The sequence below is a fragment of the Salarias fasciatus genome, chromosome 23 (assembly GCF_902148845.1).
Source record: "Salarias fasciatus chromosome 23, fSalaFa1.1, whole genome shotgun sequence".
NCBI lineage: Eukaryota > Metazoa > Chordata > Actinopteri > Blenniiformes > Blenniidae > Salarias > Salarias fasciatus.
The window spans coordinates 316053-334772 of NC_043766.1; the positions used below are offsets into that span (position 1 = coordinate 316053).

Genomic DNA, 18720 nt, shown 5'->3' on the forward strand with positions numbered 1-18720 from the left:
ATGACCAGAGCAGCCGCGTCCCTGGTCCTGGTCCTGGTGGCCTTGTCCTCCACCTTTACTAAATATGTCCCCAAATCTGGCCAGAGGATCCCTCAGTCGCTGTCTCGAGGTTTGTGGTGACGGAGTTGTAATGGGAGCATTGGGGTAGGAACCATATGATGGTGAAAACTTGGTGGGACACTTTCAGGGGACGAACACATGTAAATGTATGGGCAGAGCAGCAGTGTTATTAAAGAGCCTGTAAAGAGCATACGTGTCTCCGGGATGTCTCTTACAGCAGCTAGACTTAACAGTACAGGAGTAGCTTCAGTAGTGTCCTGGTTTGAACCCCAGCTGCTCCTGTGTCTTGCAGGTTGGGGCGACCAGCTGAACTGGGCTCAGACGTACGAGGAGGCTCTGTCCTTGTCTCGGTCCACGTGAGGAAGCACCTTGGTTCTAAGGGGAACGGTTCCATGAGGGGTGGGTGTGAAACAACTGTCTGGTCTGTGTTCCAGGAACAAGCCTCTGATGGTCCTGTTCCACCTGGAGGACTGTTCTCAATGCGATGGTGAGCCGGCCCAGCTGTACCCCCCACCAGCCCCAGCACGTCCTGCTGCTCCCCCCCCTGCTCTGCTTCACCCTAACGCTCCGTCTGTCCTGCAGCACTCAAGCGGGCCTTGGCTCACGACGATGAGATCCAGAGGATCCTGGACGAGGACTTTGTGGTCCTCAATGTGATTGTAGGCTGCAGGGCTGGTGGGGGAGGGCTCTGACACTGCAATGAGACATCCTGCATTACGTGTGTGTGTGTGTGTGTGTGTGTGTGTGTGTGTGTGTGTGTGTGTGTGTGTGTGTGTGCTCTCCTCCCCTGCAGCAGGAAACCGTAGATCAAAACATGTCCCCTGATGGAAAGTACGTCCCCAGGATCGTCTTTGTGGGTAAGACCTGGTGTCTGTGGAGTCAGGGGACTGACCCGACTGGATCCGACCTGTTTAAACCAGATCAGCAGCTTGGTGCAGTCTGGAACAGGGGTCTCTCAGCAGAATGATGTGGCGTTTGGAGATTCAAGAAGTAAAACCAAGAATTTCTTTTTGGACCAAGTTCAGTTCTGTGGAACTCACAGGAGTTCCGGACACGGCTGTAGAATTATTCCCACGATGTTAAAATAACTTCACCAATAATTATGAAGGTGTGGACAAAAGACAAACAACTCAGATGACACTGAGTCACGTTTGTCCTCAATCTCTGGAGCCGTCAGCCAACAGTTCCTCTGACCCTAATGTGAGTAAATCTTCCTAGAACCGATGGGGGCAGGGAGGGAACAGCGCTGAATGTCTGACCTGGAAGAACCTAAACAGATGCTTTGTGGACCAATCATATTGTGTTGTCATTTCCTGAACTGAAGCCAGATCCTGAGAGTGTTGAGAACAACAGGACTTCTGATGAAGGCTGAGGCCTCGACTGGAAGAGAAGAGTATGTAAGAGCAGTGTTACCTCCCCCTTAAAGGTGTTAAAAATGGTCAAGCTAGGAGCTGGGGAAAAGCAACAATTTATGCACAGGGTTACTGGGCTGATGGAAATTAGGCTTACAACGGTGTGCAGGCAAAACAAGGTACAACACAAAAGAACTCAGGTGACCTTTTCCTTTATATAACCAAAGATAAATCAAATAGAAACAGTGTGACAAACAATTTTACAAGTTATCACAGAAATGAAAACACAACCCGCAGGGGTTAAACAAAAAACTAGCAAAAAGCAAAAATGGAGGAGAGCGAACAGAGGGTAGGAGGACGTTAGGAGAAGGGCTCTGTGGGCGGTGCCACTAAACACACACAAACCCTAATCTTCCCCTAAACCTCGACCCTGTGACCCCTCTACCTTAAACTACCTTAAACCAGTGACTAACCCAAACTAAGCCTCACCTGACCTGTCTGCTACAAAGGGTCGTGGCAGCCGCCCACGTTTACCTAATGTGTATATACGGAAAGTTACCTACGTGCTGAATGTAGACCCCGGGGTGTCTTACCTGGAGCCCTTCTCCAAGGAAAAAGACAATACAGAAAACGGGGGACACTACAAAACACACTAGGTGGGGACAGGTAGGTTTAACAAAAACAGGCCCTCAAACAGTAGTCTGGCTGAGGAGGGAACAAACAAGAAGTCTCAAAACTTCAGACAAGGCGTCAAAATGCTCCCCAAAACAACAAGCAATCTCTCCCTCTCACTCACACACCAACACAACACAGGGTGCAAAGCAATATATCGGGGCAGGACTGGAGGATGGTTGGATGATTGGATGATGGGATGATTGGAGACAGGTGTCCAGGATGACTGCTGGCTGGATAGGTGAGGTCATGGATGAAGGGCTGGAGAAAGGAAGCAAAAATGCCACGACTGGACACCTGAGCCAGACAAACACGATCAAACCCTGACACAAAAAGGCAGCAGCCGTCACAAGCCTGCAGAGACGAGTTACAGCAAGATCGATCCTCTTGGAGAACCCTGTTCTAGAAACTCTACATCACCTGCTTCTGCACTGCTACGTCATTTACTACGTCCACTTCCCAACAGACCCCTCCATGACGGTGAGAGACGACATCATTGGACGCTACTCCAACCGCCTATACGGCTATGAAGCAGCTGATATGAATGTCTGTAAGTGCTCCAGCTAACACACACACACACACACACACACACACACACACACACACACACACACACACACACACACACACACACTGAGAGCCTCCTCCTCTTCCTCAGTGCTGGACAACATGAAGAAGGCCAAGAAGGTCCTCAAATTCTCACCTTTGAGCCACAGAACCACACCCACCTCCACCCACTCCCTCCCCGAGTCCACTGCTGCTGAAGTCTGAGCTGTGAGCAGGAGGAGGCGCCCTCCACCCACCTCCACCTTCAGTTTGCTGTCACCAGTTCACATGTGAAAAGACTTTCACTTGAAGGGTTCCTCTGTCTCCTGACGTGTCCCTCCTCAACTCCACCCTGATTTCCACCCTGGTATCTTTACTGCACATCCTTTGGAATAAAAACTGATGTGTTCAACCAACAGCTGGTGTTTTTGGCCCTTTAAGTGATTTGCACCCAGCACAATGAAATATAGGGTACACTTAGCGAAAACCTTATGTGTCATATATTAAAAATATCATAACCTACTGTGTAATGAAAGATATAAAATAAAAATTGCACACCATGGCCATCATCAATGATCCTCGTTCTGTTGCCTTCTCCAGTTGTTGTGGAGTGCTGTGTAAATATCACTACGCCACAGTAAAAAGAGTAAAAAAAACAGACCAACACAAAAACACTCATTAAAAAAACGACTGAAAACAGTGAGTAGAAACTTAGTAGAAAGACCAAAATCGAAGAAAAAGGCCATTTGGTGGCCATTTTGGATTCCATCCCGAACAACCACTTTTGCATGAAAACCAAGACTTGAGTTCAGCGCCCTAAAGTTCAAAAGTCTGCGTCCATCAGAATATGGCGGGCCGTTGTTCACTTGAAACTCAGCTGATTATTCCAAGATTCATGATAAGAAGATGAAGAAAACTGGTCATCTGGAGCCATGAAATGACCAATCAGTGTGGGAGGATTATGGCAGGAAACCACATGTGGTGGTCATTTTGGACACCATCTTCACTTTAGGTGGTTTTCTTAATCTTAAAGGAATACTCCGAAGATTTTGGACCCACGCCCTGTCCTGATCATTTACACAGTGAGATAAGCTCAAAAATACCTTTATTGTGTCCGTTCGTCCAGCCGCGGGCTCCCAGCTGTTAGCATCGTAGTTAGCTTAGCTCAACTACGGCAGGTGAAGAGGAAACAGAGCCGGACTGACGAAAGTAGACACAGTCATCCTTCCAGTGGTCCAGGGGACGGCGTATTAGCACGTGAAGTAAATCCGAATGGTTATAAAACATTTTAAAGACGTTTTTTTTTTCCTTTTCAGTCCGTTAAAATAGCATTTTGATACACACAGACCTGCGCATGCGCAGTGCTCCACGGAAGGATATACCGGAGCACAGCAGTAGAAGCATAGACTCAGACACTGTGCGCCGGTATATCCTTCCGCCGGAGCACTATGCAAAAGTCATGATATTGAATAACCCTAAATTAGTAAATATAAACTTTTCCGGCTCACCTTTTTCCCCATCAAGATCCATCAAGACTTTTTGCACAAACTCAAAGGTTCATTCCAATTTCTTTGGATAGTTTTTGAGCGTGCATATGAGCCCAAAGATCATGGTCCATCCTTCCTTTGCAAATCTGCCTGCAGTGTATTTTTACAGCAGTAGTAGTAGCAGTAGTGGTAAGTGCTATGGTGAAATGCAGTAGAAAAAAGTAGAATATCTTTGACCATTGTCGTAGCAGCAGATTAAAGTTAGTCCAAGCAGTAATGTCCTCAAACAGCATTACTTTGCGGTTGGTTTGTCATGAACTGTCTAGGATCATGCTCTAACTGTCCACTTGAGGGCACCAGAGTACCTGGATATCTGTGAATGGGCTTTTCATCAGTGGGGTACATGCTTTTTGAGTTCACAAGCCTCAGCTTTACAGTCATCCTCAGTTTATTACTCATTAAAAAAAAAGCCTGATTTGGACTGGAAACTGTATGAAGCTAAAATAAGTTGGCTATGACTGTAAACTTGATACTTGTGGTTTGAATTATTCATGTCATTAATTAAATTAGTTTGACATGAAAGGCAAAGAATGTGCCGAGGGGATTGCAGATTGAGTGACTGATTAACAGCAGATTCACAGTTTAGCTGTCACAAATGTGGCACTTAAATTGTGAATCATGCAGATGATGTTGAAAATGAGTTTTCACAGTCTTTACATTTCCACATACACGACTAACTGGTGAATCATGAAATAGAAAAGAAAAACAAGAGATATCTTGGCCCTGTGAGCTATGCCTAGTATGTATTGAACTAAAGGTCATTCAGACATTGAAAGACAAATCGTATTTTTTTAGTATGAACAACTGACTCTCCACGGTGAGCAAGTCTGGAAGCTTTCTGGATGTTATACTGCGAGAAAAAAATCAAACTTAGGTTAACCTTAGATTAAGTTGGTGCTTAAATAGATTTACTGAATTTCCATTAATAAAAAAAACATTAAAAAAGAAAACGAAAGAAAAGAAAAGACACAAACAAAGTGGTACATGCATTGTCTTGCACAGATGGTTGGAATAGGTGGTTCTCTGGTATTGGTCCAAAAAGCCCACCTTGCAGTAATTTATAGTGTCACCTGGGACAGTAGACACATTTAGTGGCATGGGTGCAGCCAAAAGGGCAGAAAGGTTTACCGGTTTACTAGAAAGTCTTTCCATGCTAACCCATAAGCGACATTTCACCACAGAGGTACAGTTCTTCCAGAACATCATGCAGTGCAAATTTGTAGCAGCTATACTACTTTCGAAAGTCTGCCAGAGCCAAGCCCCCATTTTGTTTAGTGTTTTTGCAAAAAATCCCTGCGCAGACGCGGATTATTACCACTCCAGATAAACCAGGAAAATATTTAATTATGTAATTATGTAATTATATGAGGAATAGTAGACTCAGCTTTTGGCACATATAAGAGAAGGTCGTCGGCATACAAAGACAACTTGTGTTCTGTATTGCCCCTGAGAAAGCCTGTGATAGCACGATTGGATCTTATGGCTATCACAAGTGGCTCGATAGCTAAGACGGATAGCAGTGGACTGAGGGGACTGCCTTGTCTCGTCCCACAGGCCAAATCAAAAGGTGCAGAGTAGAGATTGTTGGTCAGGACTACAGCGGAAGGGCAAGAATACAGCAACCGGATCCAGGCAATGAAAGACGCCCCAAACCCAAATTTGACCAGGGTTTGAAAAAGGAATGTCCATTTGACTCATCAAATGCTTTCTCTGCATCCATAGAGTGAATGCATTCTGAGGTGGACCGGGAAGGATATTGAAAAAGAGTGGTCTCAGTTTTACAAAACCTGTTTGGTCTGGGGATATAATACAAGGTAGAATCTCTTCAAGACAGAGAGAGAGAATCTTCATCAGAATTTTATAGTCCGAATTCAGTCACGAGATCGGCCGGTATGAGGCACAGTCTAATGGTTCCTTCCCTTTTTTTAACAGAAGCGTGATGCATGATTGGCTGAGAGTGGGAGGAAGCCGGCCAGATGTATAGGATTCGGCATACAGTTTGGTCAAGATCGGAGATCGTTGTTCACTAAAGGTATTCGTTCGTAAAGTTTCAGTTTTTAACAGTTTGATGGCATAGCAGACTTCTCTTTGTGTTATTGGTTTGTCCAAAGAAGCAATCTGCTCTAAAGTAAATGAGGGGAGGGCCAAATCATGAAAAACTGGGGTCAAAAGCTGTTTTTCCAAATCTGGGGATGGGTTCTGACCATTTCAGGTGTCAATCTGTGATATTTGTTAGTCGAGTTTCTCTTGTTGTTCCTTTGAAATTTTCCTTCTGTAGGCCGCGTATGATAAAATCTGTCCTCTACTTTAGCTTAAGTTGTGCCCTCTACAATACAGACACTTTCAGACAACAGCTATATTTCTTAAATGAATGAATGAATGAATTATGCCTGAGACCGTCCTCCCCTGGGCGTCTTTTGTGGCGGCGGTCTTCTTCATCCTCCAGAGTATCAGGCCGCAGCACAAGCCAATCAGCCGCAGGCCAGCCATTGTAAACACTTCCTATATCCTCCACGGACAGGGCTGCCAGGCATGTGACCCCCGTCCACTGTCCCCGGGCGTCCATCACATACCCAGCATGCCTAGTCCCGACCGGACAGGCAGGATGTCTGCATCAGGACAGGAACCTGTTCTCCCGATGCAAGACATCTGGGTGAGTCAGCACGATGGAGGGGTTGGAGGAGGAGAGGGAGGGGCGCTCCACCTGCCAGGTGCTTTAAAGCAGAGGCGGAGCAGCAGGAGACGCAGCAGGACTCCCGTCCTCTCCCATTCTCTCCTGTCCTCCACGTCTGAGCAGCAGGTAAGCAGAGAAGACCTCGTGCTGCTGTTGTCCATTAGCATGTAGCATCTCCCCAAGGCTCCGCCTGGCTAGCTCCGCCCAGCTCCCACCCCATTGGAGGAGCTCCCGTTGGGAGCAGAGATGTTCGCGGCACTTCCGTGTCCAGTGCGTTCCTGGCGTAACCTGTCCTCAGCACTTCGTTTCTTCGTTTTTCTTTATTTGCACTACGCCAAGTTATGGCGCACTCAATGGTAAGTAAACCCCCAAACATTCTTCTCCACCATTCTGCAACGACCCTCTGTCCTTCTACGGGCGCACTGAACCAGGGTCAGTGCACGCCATTGACAGGTACGCGCAGGGGGCAGGTCGAATGGCGAAAGGATTTGATTGGTTTAAAAAAAGGTGTCCCGGCAAGACTATTGGTTGCTGTTTTTCCAATTTCACTCCTGCTGTAGATAGCTGATATTTTCCAAACTACTTTAACAACACGCTACGAATTGCTTCCCATCGGGTCATAAAGATCATTTTAACCAGTATTTAAAAAAAATGTATCTCATTCAATTCGCCAACCCTAGCTTTAAAGTTGAGGAGTCGTATTACTGAAGCTGTTGAAAGAGTGATGTGGTCTGTCGACTTCATGAAGCTGTTGAACGAGTCATCTTGTGGTCTGTAGGCTTGGAGAAACTGTTGAAAGAGTCGTCTTGTGGTCTGTAGACTTCGAGAAGCTGTTGAAAGAGTGATGTGGTCTGTCGACTTCATGAAGCTGTTGAACGAGTCATCTTGTGGTCTGTAGGCTTGGAGAAACTGTTGAAAGAGTCGTCTTGTGGTCTGTAGACTTCGAGAAGCTGTTGAAAGAGTGATGTGGTCTGTAGACTTCATGAAGCTGCTGAAAGAGTCGTCTTGTAGTCTGCAGACTTCATGCAGTTGCTGAAAGTTTCGTCTGGTGGTCTGTGGACTTCATTAAGCTGCTGAATGAGTCGCGCTGTGGTCTGCAGACTTCATGAGGCTATTTAAAGAGTTGTGTTGTGGTCAGTCCTGCTTTTATCACCAGTAACGAGACTGTTTTCTTTTTTCCAAAACATATTTATTGGAAAGTCAGTTGGAATTGACAACTTGTACAATACATTTTTCTTATTCCCCAGATCCTATTTTCTTTCAAACAAACACACAACGCAAAAAAGGAAACAATGCAAACACACAAACCAGACCCAGCGACATTCAGCCAACCTTCCCTGCTCAACGGCACTGAGTCTGGCAGGACCTGCAAGTCCTGATTCTGATTCTGAAAGAGGAGAAGCCTGTGTATTTCTGTGTATATGATACTTTAGCTTCGCAAATATTAGTATTAGCATTTCATCTGAATATTTTGTAGTGTGTTGTACTGTCTTTTATCGTGTTTCGGCTGCTTTTTTCATTTTTTTCAGTTGTTTTTTTTTCCCTCATTCAAATAGATTATTTAGTTGGCTAGTTTTGTAAATCGTTTAAGTAAAATGCTAAGAAGACCCAGGAGGGAGAGAAAAGCCCCATTAAGATTTATGGAGGAGGAAATAACATCATCATGTCATTTTACCAGTTAGATTTATTATTTCTCCCATTCTTACACACTCGAATAAGTTATGTTGGTCTATATAAATGTTATCCTATCTTATGACTTCTGAATCAAAATCTTGTGTTAAAACACAAATAAAAATGCAAGAAAAAAAACAAACAAACAAAACTAGCCACCCTGTTATAATTATAGGTGTAAAAGGATTATACCAAAAACTCATTATATTGAATAATCCTAAATGAATAAATATAAACTTTTCATAATACAAAATATGACTAAACCAATCTTTAAAAATGCAATGAATACACTGTGGACAATTTAAGAAACATCAACATTATTTGAGAACAAGTATTTATTGATGTATTGCTTTGTAACGTTTCCCAGCTGTGAAACAAAAACACACACTGCTCACTTTGGCGCACGGTGAAATGCAGCAGAAAAAAGCAGAATACCTTGAACAGTTGTAGTAGCAGCAGATTAAAGTTAGTACAAGCAGTAATGTCCTCAAACAACATTATTTCGCCGTTGGTTTGTCATGAATTGTCCACGATCATGATCTAACTGTCCACTAGATGGTGCCAGAGTACACCCTGGATATGTGTTTGTGACTGTACTCAGTATTATGGACGCCTCACCCCGCCCCTCCCCCCATAACAGGGAAGGGGCTTGAAGCTGGAGGGCGAAAAAGTCATTTTACACAGTAAGTTAACGTTTGCTGAAATATGGTCACTATAGATAATGCATGAGTAGGCCTGCACATGAAAATATACCAGGTTTTTGATTTCACAAGGCTCAGCTTTATAGTCATACTCAGTTTATTACTCGTGTGTAACATTTATCGCTTAAAACCTTTTTAAGCCTGTGCGGAACATACAAAGCCACAACAATAACAGTAGCTAATAATAGTAGTAATGAATGGAGGGGGGGTGAAGGAGGGCGGCGTGCTGTAGAGTTCTCTTTAGGGAGGCTCGCTGTCCCACACTTTGAAAACCACTGCTCCAACATATCTGGAAATCTGGAAAACATTTTCTAACGTAAGTAACCTATCATCAACAATTCCAGGTTTGAAATCTTGGATTGTACAGGGTGTATGTTTTCTCCGTTTATGAGTATGGAACGCTCCATAAATATAAAGGAGGAGGAGGAGGAGGAGGAGGAGCAGGAGGGGGAGGGGCGCTCCACCTGCCAGGTGCTTTAAAGCAGAGGCGGAGCAGCAGGAGACGCAGCAGGACTCCCGTCCTCTCCCGTTCTCTCCTGTCCTCCACGTCTGAGCAGCAGGTAAGCAGAGAAGACCTCGTGCTGCTGTTGTGCTTCTGGAAGGGCTCATTTTTTAGGAATCTGTGGCCTCAGTTTTCATTATTTCATTATCAGACAAACTGTATGAAAGCACCAAGAATGAAGTTTCTGTAAAAATCTGCAGGAGTCAGTGGCAGGAGTTGGTTGTCTGAGGTTCTCTGAGGTTTTTTATTAAATGATACTAAACCAAGAACTTTGACTGCAGCTGAATGTGGATGTTCTGACACCGCTGGGTCCTCAGTGTGGAACCGCTGGATTCAGGGTTTCAGTCTCAGTGTTCTGCTGTGTCTCCAGCATCTTCACCATGCTGCTGTTTCCAGAACTCTGACCCTGCTGGTCCAGATGTTCCCTCAGGTCTGTTCTTGTTCCAGGAAGCTGAAAGATGACCAGAGCAGCCGCGTCCCTGGTCCTGGTCCTGGTCCTGGTGGCCCTGTCCTCCACCTTTACTAAATATGTCCCCAAATCTGGCCAGAGGATCCCTCAGTCGCTGTCTCGAGGTTTGTGGTGATGGAGTTGTAATGGGAGCATTGGGGTAGGAACCATATGATGGTGAAAACTTGGTGGGACACTTTAAGAGGACGGACACATGTAAATGTATGGGCTGAGCAGCGGTGTTATTAAAGAGCCTGTAAAGAGCATACATGTCTCTTACAGCAGCTAGACATAACAGTACAGGAGTAGCTTCAGTAGTGTCCTGGTTTGAACCCCAGCTGCTCCTGTGTCTCGCAGGTTGGGGCGACCAGCTGAACTGGGCTCAGATGTACGAGGAGGCTCTGTCCTTGTCTCGGTCCACGTGAGGAAGCACCTTGGTTCTAAGGGGAACGGTTCCATGAGGGGTGGGTGTGAAACAACTGTCTGGTCTGTGTTCCAGGAACAAGCCTCTGATGGTCCTGTTCCTGGAGGATTGTTCTCAATGCAAGGGTGAGCCGGCCCAGCTGTCCCCCCCCCCCGCCCCAGCACGTCCTGCTGCTTCCCGCCCGCTCTGCTTCACCCTAACGCTCCGTCTGTCCTGCAGTGCTGAAGCGGGCCTTGGCTCACGACGATGAGATCCAGAGGATCCTGGATGAGGACTTTGTGGTCCTCAATATGATTGTAGGCTGCAGGGCTGGTGGGGGAGGGCTCTGACACTGCAATGAAACATCCTGCATTACGCATGTGTGTGTGTGTGTGTGTGTGTGTGTGTGTGTGTGTGTGTGTGTGTGTGTGTGTGTGTGTGCTCTCCTCCCCTGCAGCAAGAAACCGAAGATCAAAACCTGTCCCCTGATGGAAAGTACGTCCCCAGGATCGTCTTTGTGGGTAAGACCTGGTGTCTGTGGAGTCAGGGGACTGACCCGACTGGATCCGACCTGTTTAAACCAGATCAGCAGCTTGGTGCAGTCTGGAACAGGCGTCTCTCAGCAGAATGAGGTGGCGTTTGGAGATTCAAGAAGTAAAACCAAGAATTTCTTTTTGGACCAAGTTCAGTTCTGTGGAGCTCACAGGAGTTCCGGACACGGCTGTAGAATTATTCCCATGATGTTAAAATAACTTCACCAATAATTATGAAGGTGTGGACAAAAGACAAACACATAACTCAGATGACACTGAGTCACGTTTGTCCTCAATCTCTGGAGCCGTCAGCCAACAGTTCCTCGAACCCTAATGTGAGTAAATCTTCCTAGAACCGATGGGGGCAGGGAGGGAACAGCACTGAATGTCTGACCTGGAAAAACCTAAACAGATGCTTTGTGGACCAATCATATTGTGATTTCATTTCCTGAACTGAAGCCAGATCCTGAGAGTGTTGAGAACAACAGGACTTCTGACGAAGGCTGAGGCCTTGACTGGAAGAGAAGAGTATGTAAGAGCAGTGTTACCTCCCCCTTAAAAGTGTTAAAAATGGTCTGGCTGGGAGCTGGGGAAAAGCTACAAGTTCTCATAAAAATGACAAAACACAACCCGCAGGGGTTGAACAAAAAACTAGAAAAAGCAAAAATGGAGGAGAGCGGACAGAGGGTAGGAGGATGTTAGGAGAAGGGCTCTGTGGGTGGTGCCACTAAATACACACAAACCCTAATCTTCCCCTAAACCTCGACACTGTGACTCTTCTACCTTAAAACCTTAAACTACCTTAAACCAGTGATTTACCCAACTAAGCCTCACCTTACCTGTCTGCTGCAAAGGGTCGTGGCAGCCGCCCACGCTTACCTAATGTAAATATACAGAAAGTTACCTACGTGCAGAATGTAGACCCCGGGGTGTCTTACCTGGAGCCCTTCTCCAAGGAAAAAGACAATACAGAAAACGGGGGAGACTACAAAACACAGTCGGTGGGGACAGGTGGGTTTAACAAAAACAGGCCCCCAAACAGTAGTCTGGCTAAGGAGGGAAAAAACAAGAAGTCTCAAAACTTCAGACAAGAAACCAAGCAAGACCGATCCTGCAGGGAAAGAGACAAAGAAACCAAGAAGTATTTTGGTTGAAACACAGGGACTGATTGAAACAGATAAAGACATTTCAGGAGGATATTCATTTTAACGACATTAATCTTTCTCATCAAGGAGAGGGGCAGAGTCTTCCACCTCTCACAGTCAGATTTTCCTTGGGTTTGGAGTGAAGTTGGCAGAGAAAAGACCAGAAAAAGCACAAGTCACATGAATCCCGAGATATTTAAAGGGGGAGGGTCCTCAAAAGGCAGATCAGCCTGCTGGAGCAGGGAACCAGCTGACTTCTATTAAGATTTAGCTTATATCCTGAAAATGAACAACATTTATCCAAAATGGACACCTGGAAGAGAAGCTACTGATACTGCTACATAGAGCAACAAGTCATCTGCGTATAGAGATAACCGGTAGTCGAGGCCATCATGGATAATGAGTCAGAGCACCTGACGGAGATGGCCAGTGGAGACAGCTGCAGGTGGAGGCAGCGGGGAGAGAGCCAGGGCATGCTGGGTAGGGTTCTGCAGGAACAGGGCTGGAGAACCCTGTTCTAAAAACTCTACATCACCTGCTTCTGAACTGCTACGTCATTTACTACGTCCACTTCTCAACAGACCCCTCCATGAGGGTGAGAGACGACATTGTTGGCCCCTACTCCAACCGCCTGTACACCTATGAACCAAAAGATATGAAACACTGTAAGTGCTCCAGCTAACACACACACACACACACACACACACCTACACACACACACACACACACACACACTGAGAGCCTCCTCCTCTTCCTCAGTGCTGGAAAACATGAAGAAGGCCAAGAAGCTCCTTAAAGTCTCAGCTTTGAGCCACAGAACCACACCCACCTCCACCCACTCCCTCCCCGAGTCCACTGCTGCTGAAGTCTGAGCTGTGAGCAGGAGGAGGCGCCCTCCACCCACCTCCACCTTCAGTTTGCTGTCACCAGTTCACATGTGAAAAGACTTTCACTTGAAGGGTTCCTCTGTCTCCTCACGTGTCCCTCCTCAACTCCACCCTGATTTCCACCCTGGTATCTTTACTGCTCATCCTTTGGAATAAAAACTGATGTGTTCAACCAACAGCTGGTGTTTTTGGCCCTTTAAGTGATTTGCACCCAGCACAATGAAATACAGGGTCAACTTAGCAAAAACCTTATGTGTCATATATTAAAAATATCACAACCTACTATGTAATGAAAGATATAAAATAAAAATTGTACACCATGGCCATAATCAATGATCCTCGTTCTGTTGCCTACTCCAGTTGTTGTGGAGTGCTGTGTAAATATCACTACGCCACAGTAAAAAGAGTAAAAAAAACAGACCAACACAAAAACACTAATTAAAAAAAGGACTGAAAACGGTGAGTAGAAACTTAGTAGAAAGACCAAAATCGAAGAAAAAGGCCACTTGGTGGCCATCTTGGATTCCTTTCCGAAAAACCACTTTTGCATGAAAACCAAGACCTGAGTTCAGCGCCCTAAAGTTCGACAGTCTACGTCCATCAGAATATGGCGGGCCATACTTCACTTTAAGCTCAGCTGATTATTCCAAGATTCATGATAACAAGATGAAGAAAACTGGTCATCTGGAGCCATTATACGACCAATCAGTGTGGGAGGATTATGGCAGGAAACCACATGTGGTGGTCATTTTGGACACCATCTTCACTTTAGGTGGTTTTCTTAATCTTAAAGCTGGGGTTGGCGATCTTGGAAAACTAGCGTTAGCATGTATCATCTCCCCAAGGCTCCCCCTAGCTATCTCCGCCCAGCTCCCACCCCATTGGAGGAGCTCCCGTTGGGAGCGGAGATGTTTGCGGCACTTCCGCGTCCAGTGCGTTCCTGGCGTAACCTGTCCCCAGCACTTCGTTTCTTCGTTTTTCTTTATTTGCACTACGCCAAGTTATGGCGCACTCAATGGTAAGTAAACCCCCAAACATTCTTCTCCGCCATTCTGCAACGACGCTCTGTCCTTCTACGGGCGCACTGAACCAGGGTCAGTGCACGCCATTGACATGTATGCGCAGGGGGCAGGTCGAACAGCGAAGGGATTTGATTGGTTTAAAAAAAGGTGTCCCGGCAAGAATATTGGTTGCTGTTTTTCCCGTTTTACTCCTGTTGCATTCAGCGGATATTTTCCAAACTACTTTAAGAACACGCTATGAATTGCTTCCCATCGGGTCATAAAGATTATTTTAACCAGTATTTAAAAAAATGTATCTCATTCAAATCGCCAACCCTAGCTTTAAAGTTGAGGAGTCGTATTACTGAAGCTGTTGAAAGAGTGATGGGCCCTGTAGACTTCAAGAAGCTGTTGAAAGAGTCGTCTTGTCGTCTGTAGGCTTCATCAAGCTGTTGAAAGAGTCGTCTTGTGGTCTTTAGACTTCATGAAGCTGCTGAATGAGTCGTCTTCTAGTCTGTAGACTTCATGAAGCTGCTGAAAGAGTCGTCTTGTGGTCTGTAGACTTCATGAAGCCGCTGAAAGAGTCGTCTTGTGGTCTGTAGACTTCATGAAGCCGCTGAAAGAGTCGTCTTCTAGTCTGTAGACTTCATGAAGCTGCTGAAAGAGTCGTCTTGTGGTCTGTAGACTTCATGAAGCCGCTGAAAGAGTCGTCTTGTAGTCTGTAGACTTCATGAAGCCGCTGAAAGAGTCGTCTTGTGGTCTGTAGACTTCATGAAGCCGCTGAAAGAGTCGTCTTGTAGTCTGTAGACTTCATGAAGCCGCTGAAAGAGTCCTCTTGTGGTCTGTAGACTTCATGAAGCCGCTGAAAGAGTCGTCTTGTGGTCTGTAGACTTCATGAAGCCGCTGAAAGAGTCCTCTTGTGGTCTGTAGACTTCATGAAGCCGCTGAAAGAGTCGTCTTGTCGTCTGTAGACTTCATGAAGCTGCTGAAAGAGTCGTCTTGTGGTCTGGAGACTTCATGAAGCCGCTGAAAGAGTCGTCTTGTAGTCTGGAGACTTCATGAAGCCGCTGAAAGAGTCGTCTTGCAGTCTGGAGACTTCATGAAGCTGCTGAAAGAGTCGTCTTGTGGTCTGTAGACTTCATGCAGCTGCTGAATGAGTCGTCTGGTGGTCTGTAGACTTCATGAAGCCACTGAAAGAGTCGTCTTGTCGTCTGTAGACTTCATGAAGCTGCTGAAAGAGTCATGTTGTGGTCTGTAGACTTCATGAAGCCGCTGAAAGAGTCGTCTTGTCGTCTGTAGACTTCATGAGGCTATTTAAAGAGTTATGTTGTGGTCAGTCCTGCTTTTATCACCAGTAATGAGACTGTTTTCTTTTTTCCAAAACACATTTATAGGAAAGTCAGTTGTAATTGACAACTTGTACAATACATTTTTCTTCTTCCCCAGATCGTATTTTCTTTCAAGCAAACACACAACGCAAAAAAGAAAACAATGCAAACACACAAACCAGACCCAGCGACATTCAGCCATCCTGCCCTGCTCAATGGCACTGAGTCTGGCAGGACCTGCAAGTCCTGATTCTGATTCTGAAAGAGAAGAAGCCTGTGTATTTCTGTGTATATGATACACTTTTTTTTTTTATGATACACTACTTTTTTCATTTTTTTCACTCTTTTTTTTCCTCATTCAAATAGATTCGCTAGTGAACGAGTTTTGTAAATAGTGAAATGCTGAGAAGACCCAGGAGGGAGAGAAAAGTCCCATCCAGATTTATGGAGGAGGAAATCACATTAGCATGTTATTTTACCAGTTCCATTTGTTATTTCTCCCGTTCTTATACGTTTAAATAAATGATTTTGGTCTGGAGAAAGCCTCACCCACTCATATTCACCCCCAAACGCACACCTGGTCCCCATCTACCTCTCACCATTGGCACCGCAACACCAGAAGAGAGCTTTTCCTTTTCTTTTTTTTTTTGATGCCCAGGTACTCAAAATCTGATGTTCAAACACAAATAAAAATGCACATAAAAATTTGGAGCAGAGAAAAAGTACTACAGCGGCAAAAAAAAAAAAAAAAAAAAAGATCCATCAAGACTTTTTGCACAAACTCAAAGGTTCATTCCAATTTCTTTGGATACTTTTTTGAGCGTGCATATGAGCCCAAAGATCATGGTCCATCCTTCCTTTGCAAATCTGCCTGCAGTGTATTTTTACAGCAGTAGTAGTAGCAGTAGTGGTAAGTGCTATGGTGAAATGCAGTAGAAAAAAGTAGAATATCTTTAACCGTTGTCGTAGCAGCAGATTAAAATTAGTCCAAGCAGTAATGTCCTCAAACAGCATTATTTTGCGGTTGGTTTGTCATGAACTGTCAAGGATCATGCTCTAACTGTCCACTTGAGGGCACCAGAGTACCTGGATATCTGTGAATGGGCTTTTCATCAGCAGGGTACATGCTTTTTGAGTTCACAAGCCTCAGCTTTACAGTCATACTCAGTTTATTACTCATAAATCAAAAAAAGCCTGATTTGGACTGGAAACTGTATGAAGCTAAAATAAGTTGGGTATGACTGTAAACTTGATACTTGTGGTTTGAATTATTCATGTCATTAATTAAATTAGTTTGACATGAAAGGCAAAGAATGTGCGGAGGGGATTGCAGATTGAGTGACTGATTAACAGCAGATTCACAGTTTAGCTGTCACAAATGTGGCACTTAAAGTGTGAATCATGCAGATGATAGAATTTGCAGTGTTTCAGAAGTTCAGATCTTCTTGAAAATGAGTTTTCACAGTCTTTACATTTCCACATACACGGCTAACTGGTGAATCGTGAAATAGAAAAGAAAAACAAGAGATATCTTGGCCCTGTGAACTCTGCCTAGTATGTATTGAACTAAAGGTCATTCAGACATTGAAAGACAAATCGTATTTTTTTAGTATGAACAACTAACTCTCCACGGTGAGCAAGTCTGGAAGCTTTCTCGATGTTATACTGTGGGAAAAAAATCAAACTTAGGTTAACTTTAGATTAAGTTGGTGCTTAAATATATTTACTGAATTTCCATTAATAAAAAAAACATTAAAAAAGAAAACGAAAGAAAAGAAAAGAAACAAACAAAGTGGTAAATGCATTGTCTTGCACAGATGGTTGGAATAGGTGGTTGTCTGCTATTGGTCCAAAAAGCCCACCTTGCAGTAATTTATAGTGTCACCTGGGACAGTAGACACATTTAGTGGCATGGGTGCAGCCAAAAGGGCAGAAAGGTTTACCGATTTACGAAAAAGTCTTTCCATGCTAACCCATAAGCGACATTTCACCACAGAGGTACAGTTCTTCCAGAACATCATGCAGTGCAAATTTGTAGCTACTTTCAAAAGTCTGCCAGAGCCAAGCCCCCATTTTGTTTAGTTTTTTGCAAAAAATCCCTGCGCAGACGAGGATTTTTACCACTCCAGATCAACCAGGATAATATTTAATTATGTAATTATATGAGGAATAGTAGACTCAGCTTTTGGCACATATAAGAGAAGGTCGTCCGCATACAAAGAGAACTTGTGTTCTATATTGCCCCTGAGAAAGCCTGTGATAGCACGATTGGATCTTATGGCTATCACAAGTGGCTCGATAACGAAGACGGATAGCAGTGGACTGAGGGGACTGCCTTGTCTCGTCCCACAGGCTAAATCAAAAGGTGCAGAGTAGAGATTGTTGGTCAGGACTACAGCGGAAGGGCAAGAATACAGCAACCGGATCCAGGCAATGAAAGACGCCCCAAACCCAAATTTGACCAGGGTTTGAAAAAGGAATGTCCATTTGACTCGTCAAATGCTTTCTCTGCATCCATAGAGTGAATGCATTCTGAGGTGGACTGGGAAGGATATTGAAAAAGAGTGGTCTCTGTTTTACATACAGAGTAGAATCTCTTCAAGACAGAGAGAGAGAATCTTCATCAGAATTTTATAGTCCGAATTCAGTCACGAGATCGGCCGGTATGAGGCAAAGTCTAATGGGTCCTTCCCTTTTTTTTTTAACAGAAACGTGATGCATGATTGGCTGAGAGTGGGAGGAAACCGGCCAGATGTATAGGATTCGACATACAGTTTGGTCAAGATTGGAGATAGTTGTTCACTAAAGGTATTCGTTAGTAAAGTTTCAATCTTAAACACTTTGATGGCATGGCAAACTTCTCTTTGTGTTATTTGTTTTGTCCAACGAAGCAATCTGCTCTAAAGTAAGTGAGGGGAGGGCCAAATCATGAAAAACTGGGGTCAAAAGCTGTTTTTCCAAATCTGGGGATGGGTTCTGAGCATTTCAGGTGTCAATCTGTGATATTTGTTTGTCGAGTTTCTCTTGTTGTTCCTTTGAAATTTTCCTTCTGTAGGCCGCGTATGATAAAATCTGTCCTCTACTTTAGCTTAAGTTGTGCCCTCTACAATACAGACACTTTCAGACAACAGCTATATTTCTTAAATGAATGAATGAATGAATTATACCTGAGACCGTCCTCCCCTGGACGTCTTTTGTGGTGGCGGTCTTTTTAATCCTCCAGAGGATCAGGCCGCAGCACAAGCCAATC

General features: G+C 44.7%; 2 protein-coding genes across 2 annotated transcripts; both read left to right on the forward strand.

The window, feature by feature from the left end:
* On the forward strand, positions 1–7696 carry LOC115381953 (anterior gradient protein 2 homolog). Its single transcript, XM_030083599.1, has 8 exons — positions 1–109; positions 353–416; positions 495–547; positions 643–719; positions 854–917; positions 2551–2634; positions 2743–2793; positions 7671–7696. The coding sequence occupies exons 1-8, from the start codon at positions 1–3 to the stop codon at positions 7694–7696; spliced, it is 528 nt and encodes a 175-aa protein (XP_029939459.1).
* Positions 7697–10183: 2487 nt separating this feature from the next.
* LOC115381954 (anterior gradient protein 2 homolog) lies at positions 10184–17846 on the forward strand. Its single transcript, XM_030083600.1, has 8 exons — positions 10184–10298; positions 10531–10594; positions 10673–10722; positions 10817–10893; positions 11034–11097; positions 12836–12919; positions 13014–13051; positions 17823–17846. Exons 1-8 carry the CDS (start codon positions 10184–10186, stop codon positions 17844–17846), a joined length of 516 nt encoding a protein of 171 aa, XP_029939460.1.
* Positions 17847–18720: the final 874 nt, after the last annotated feature.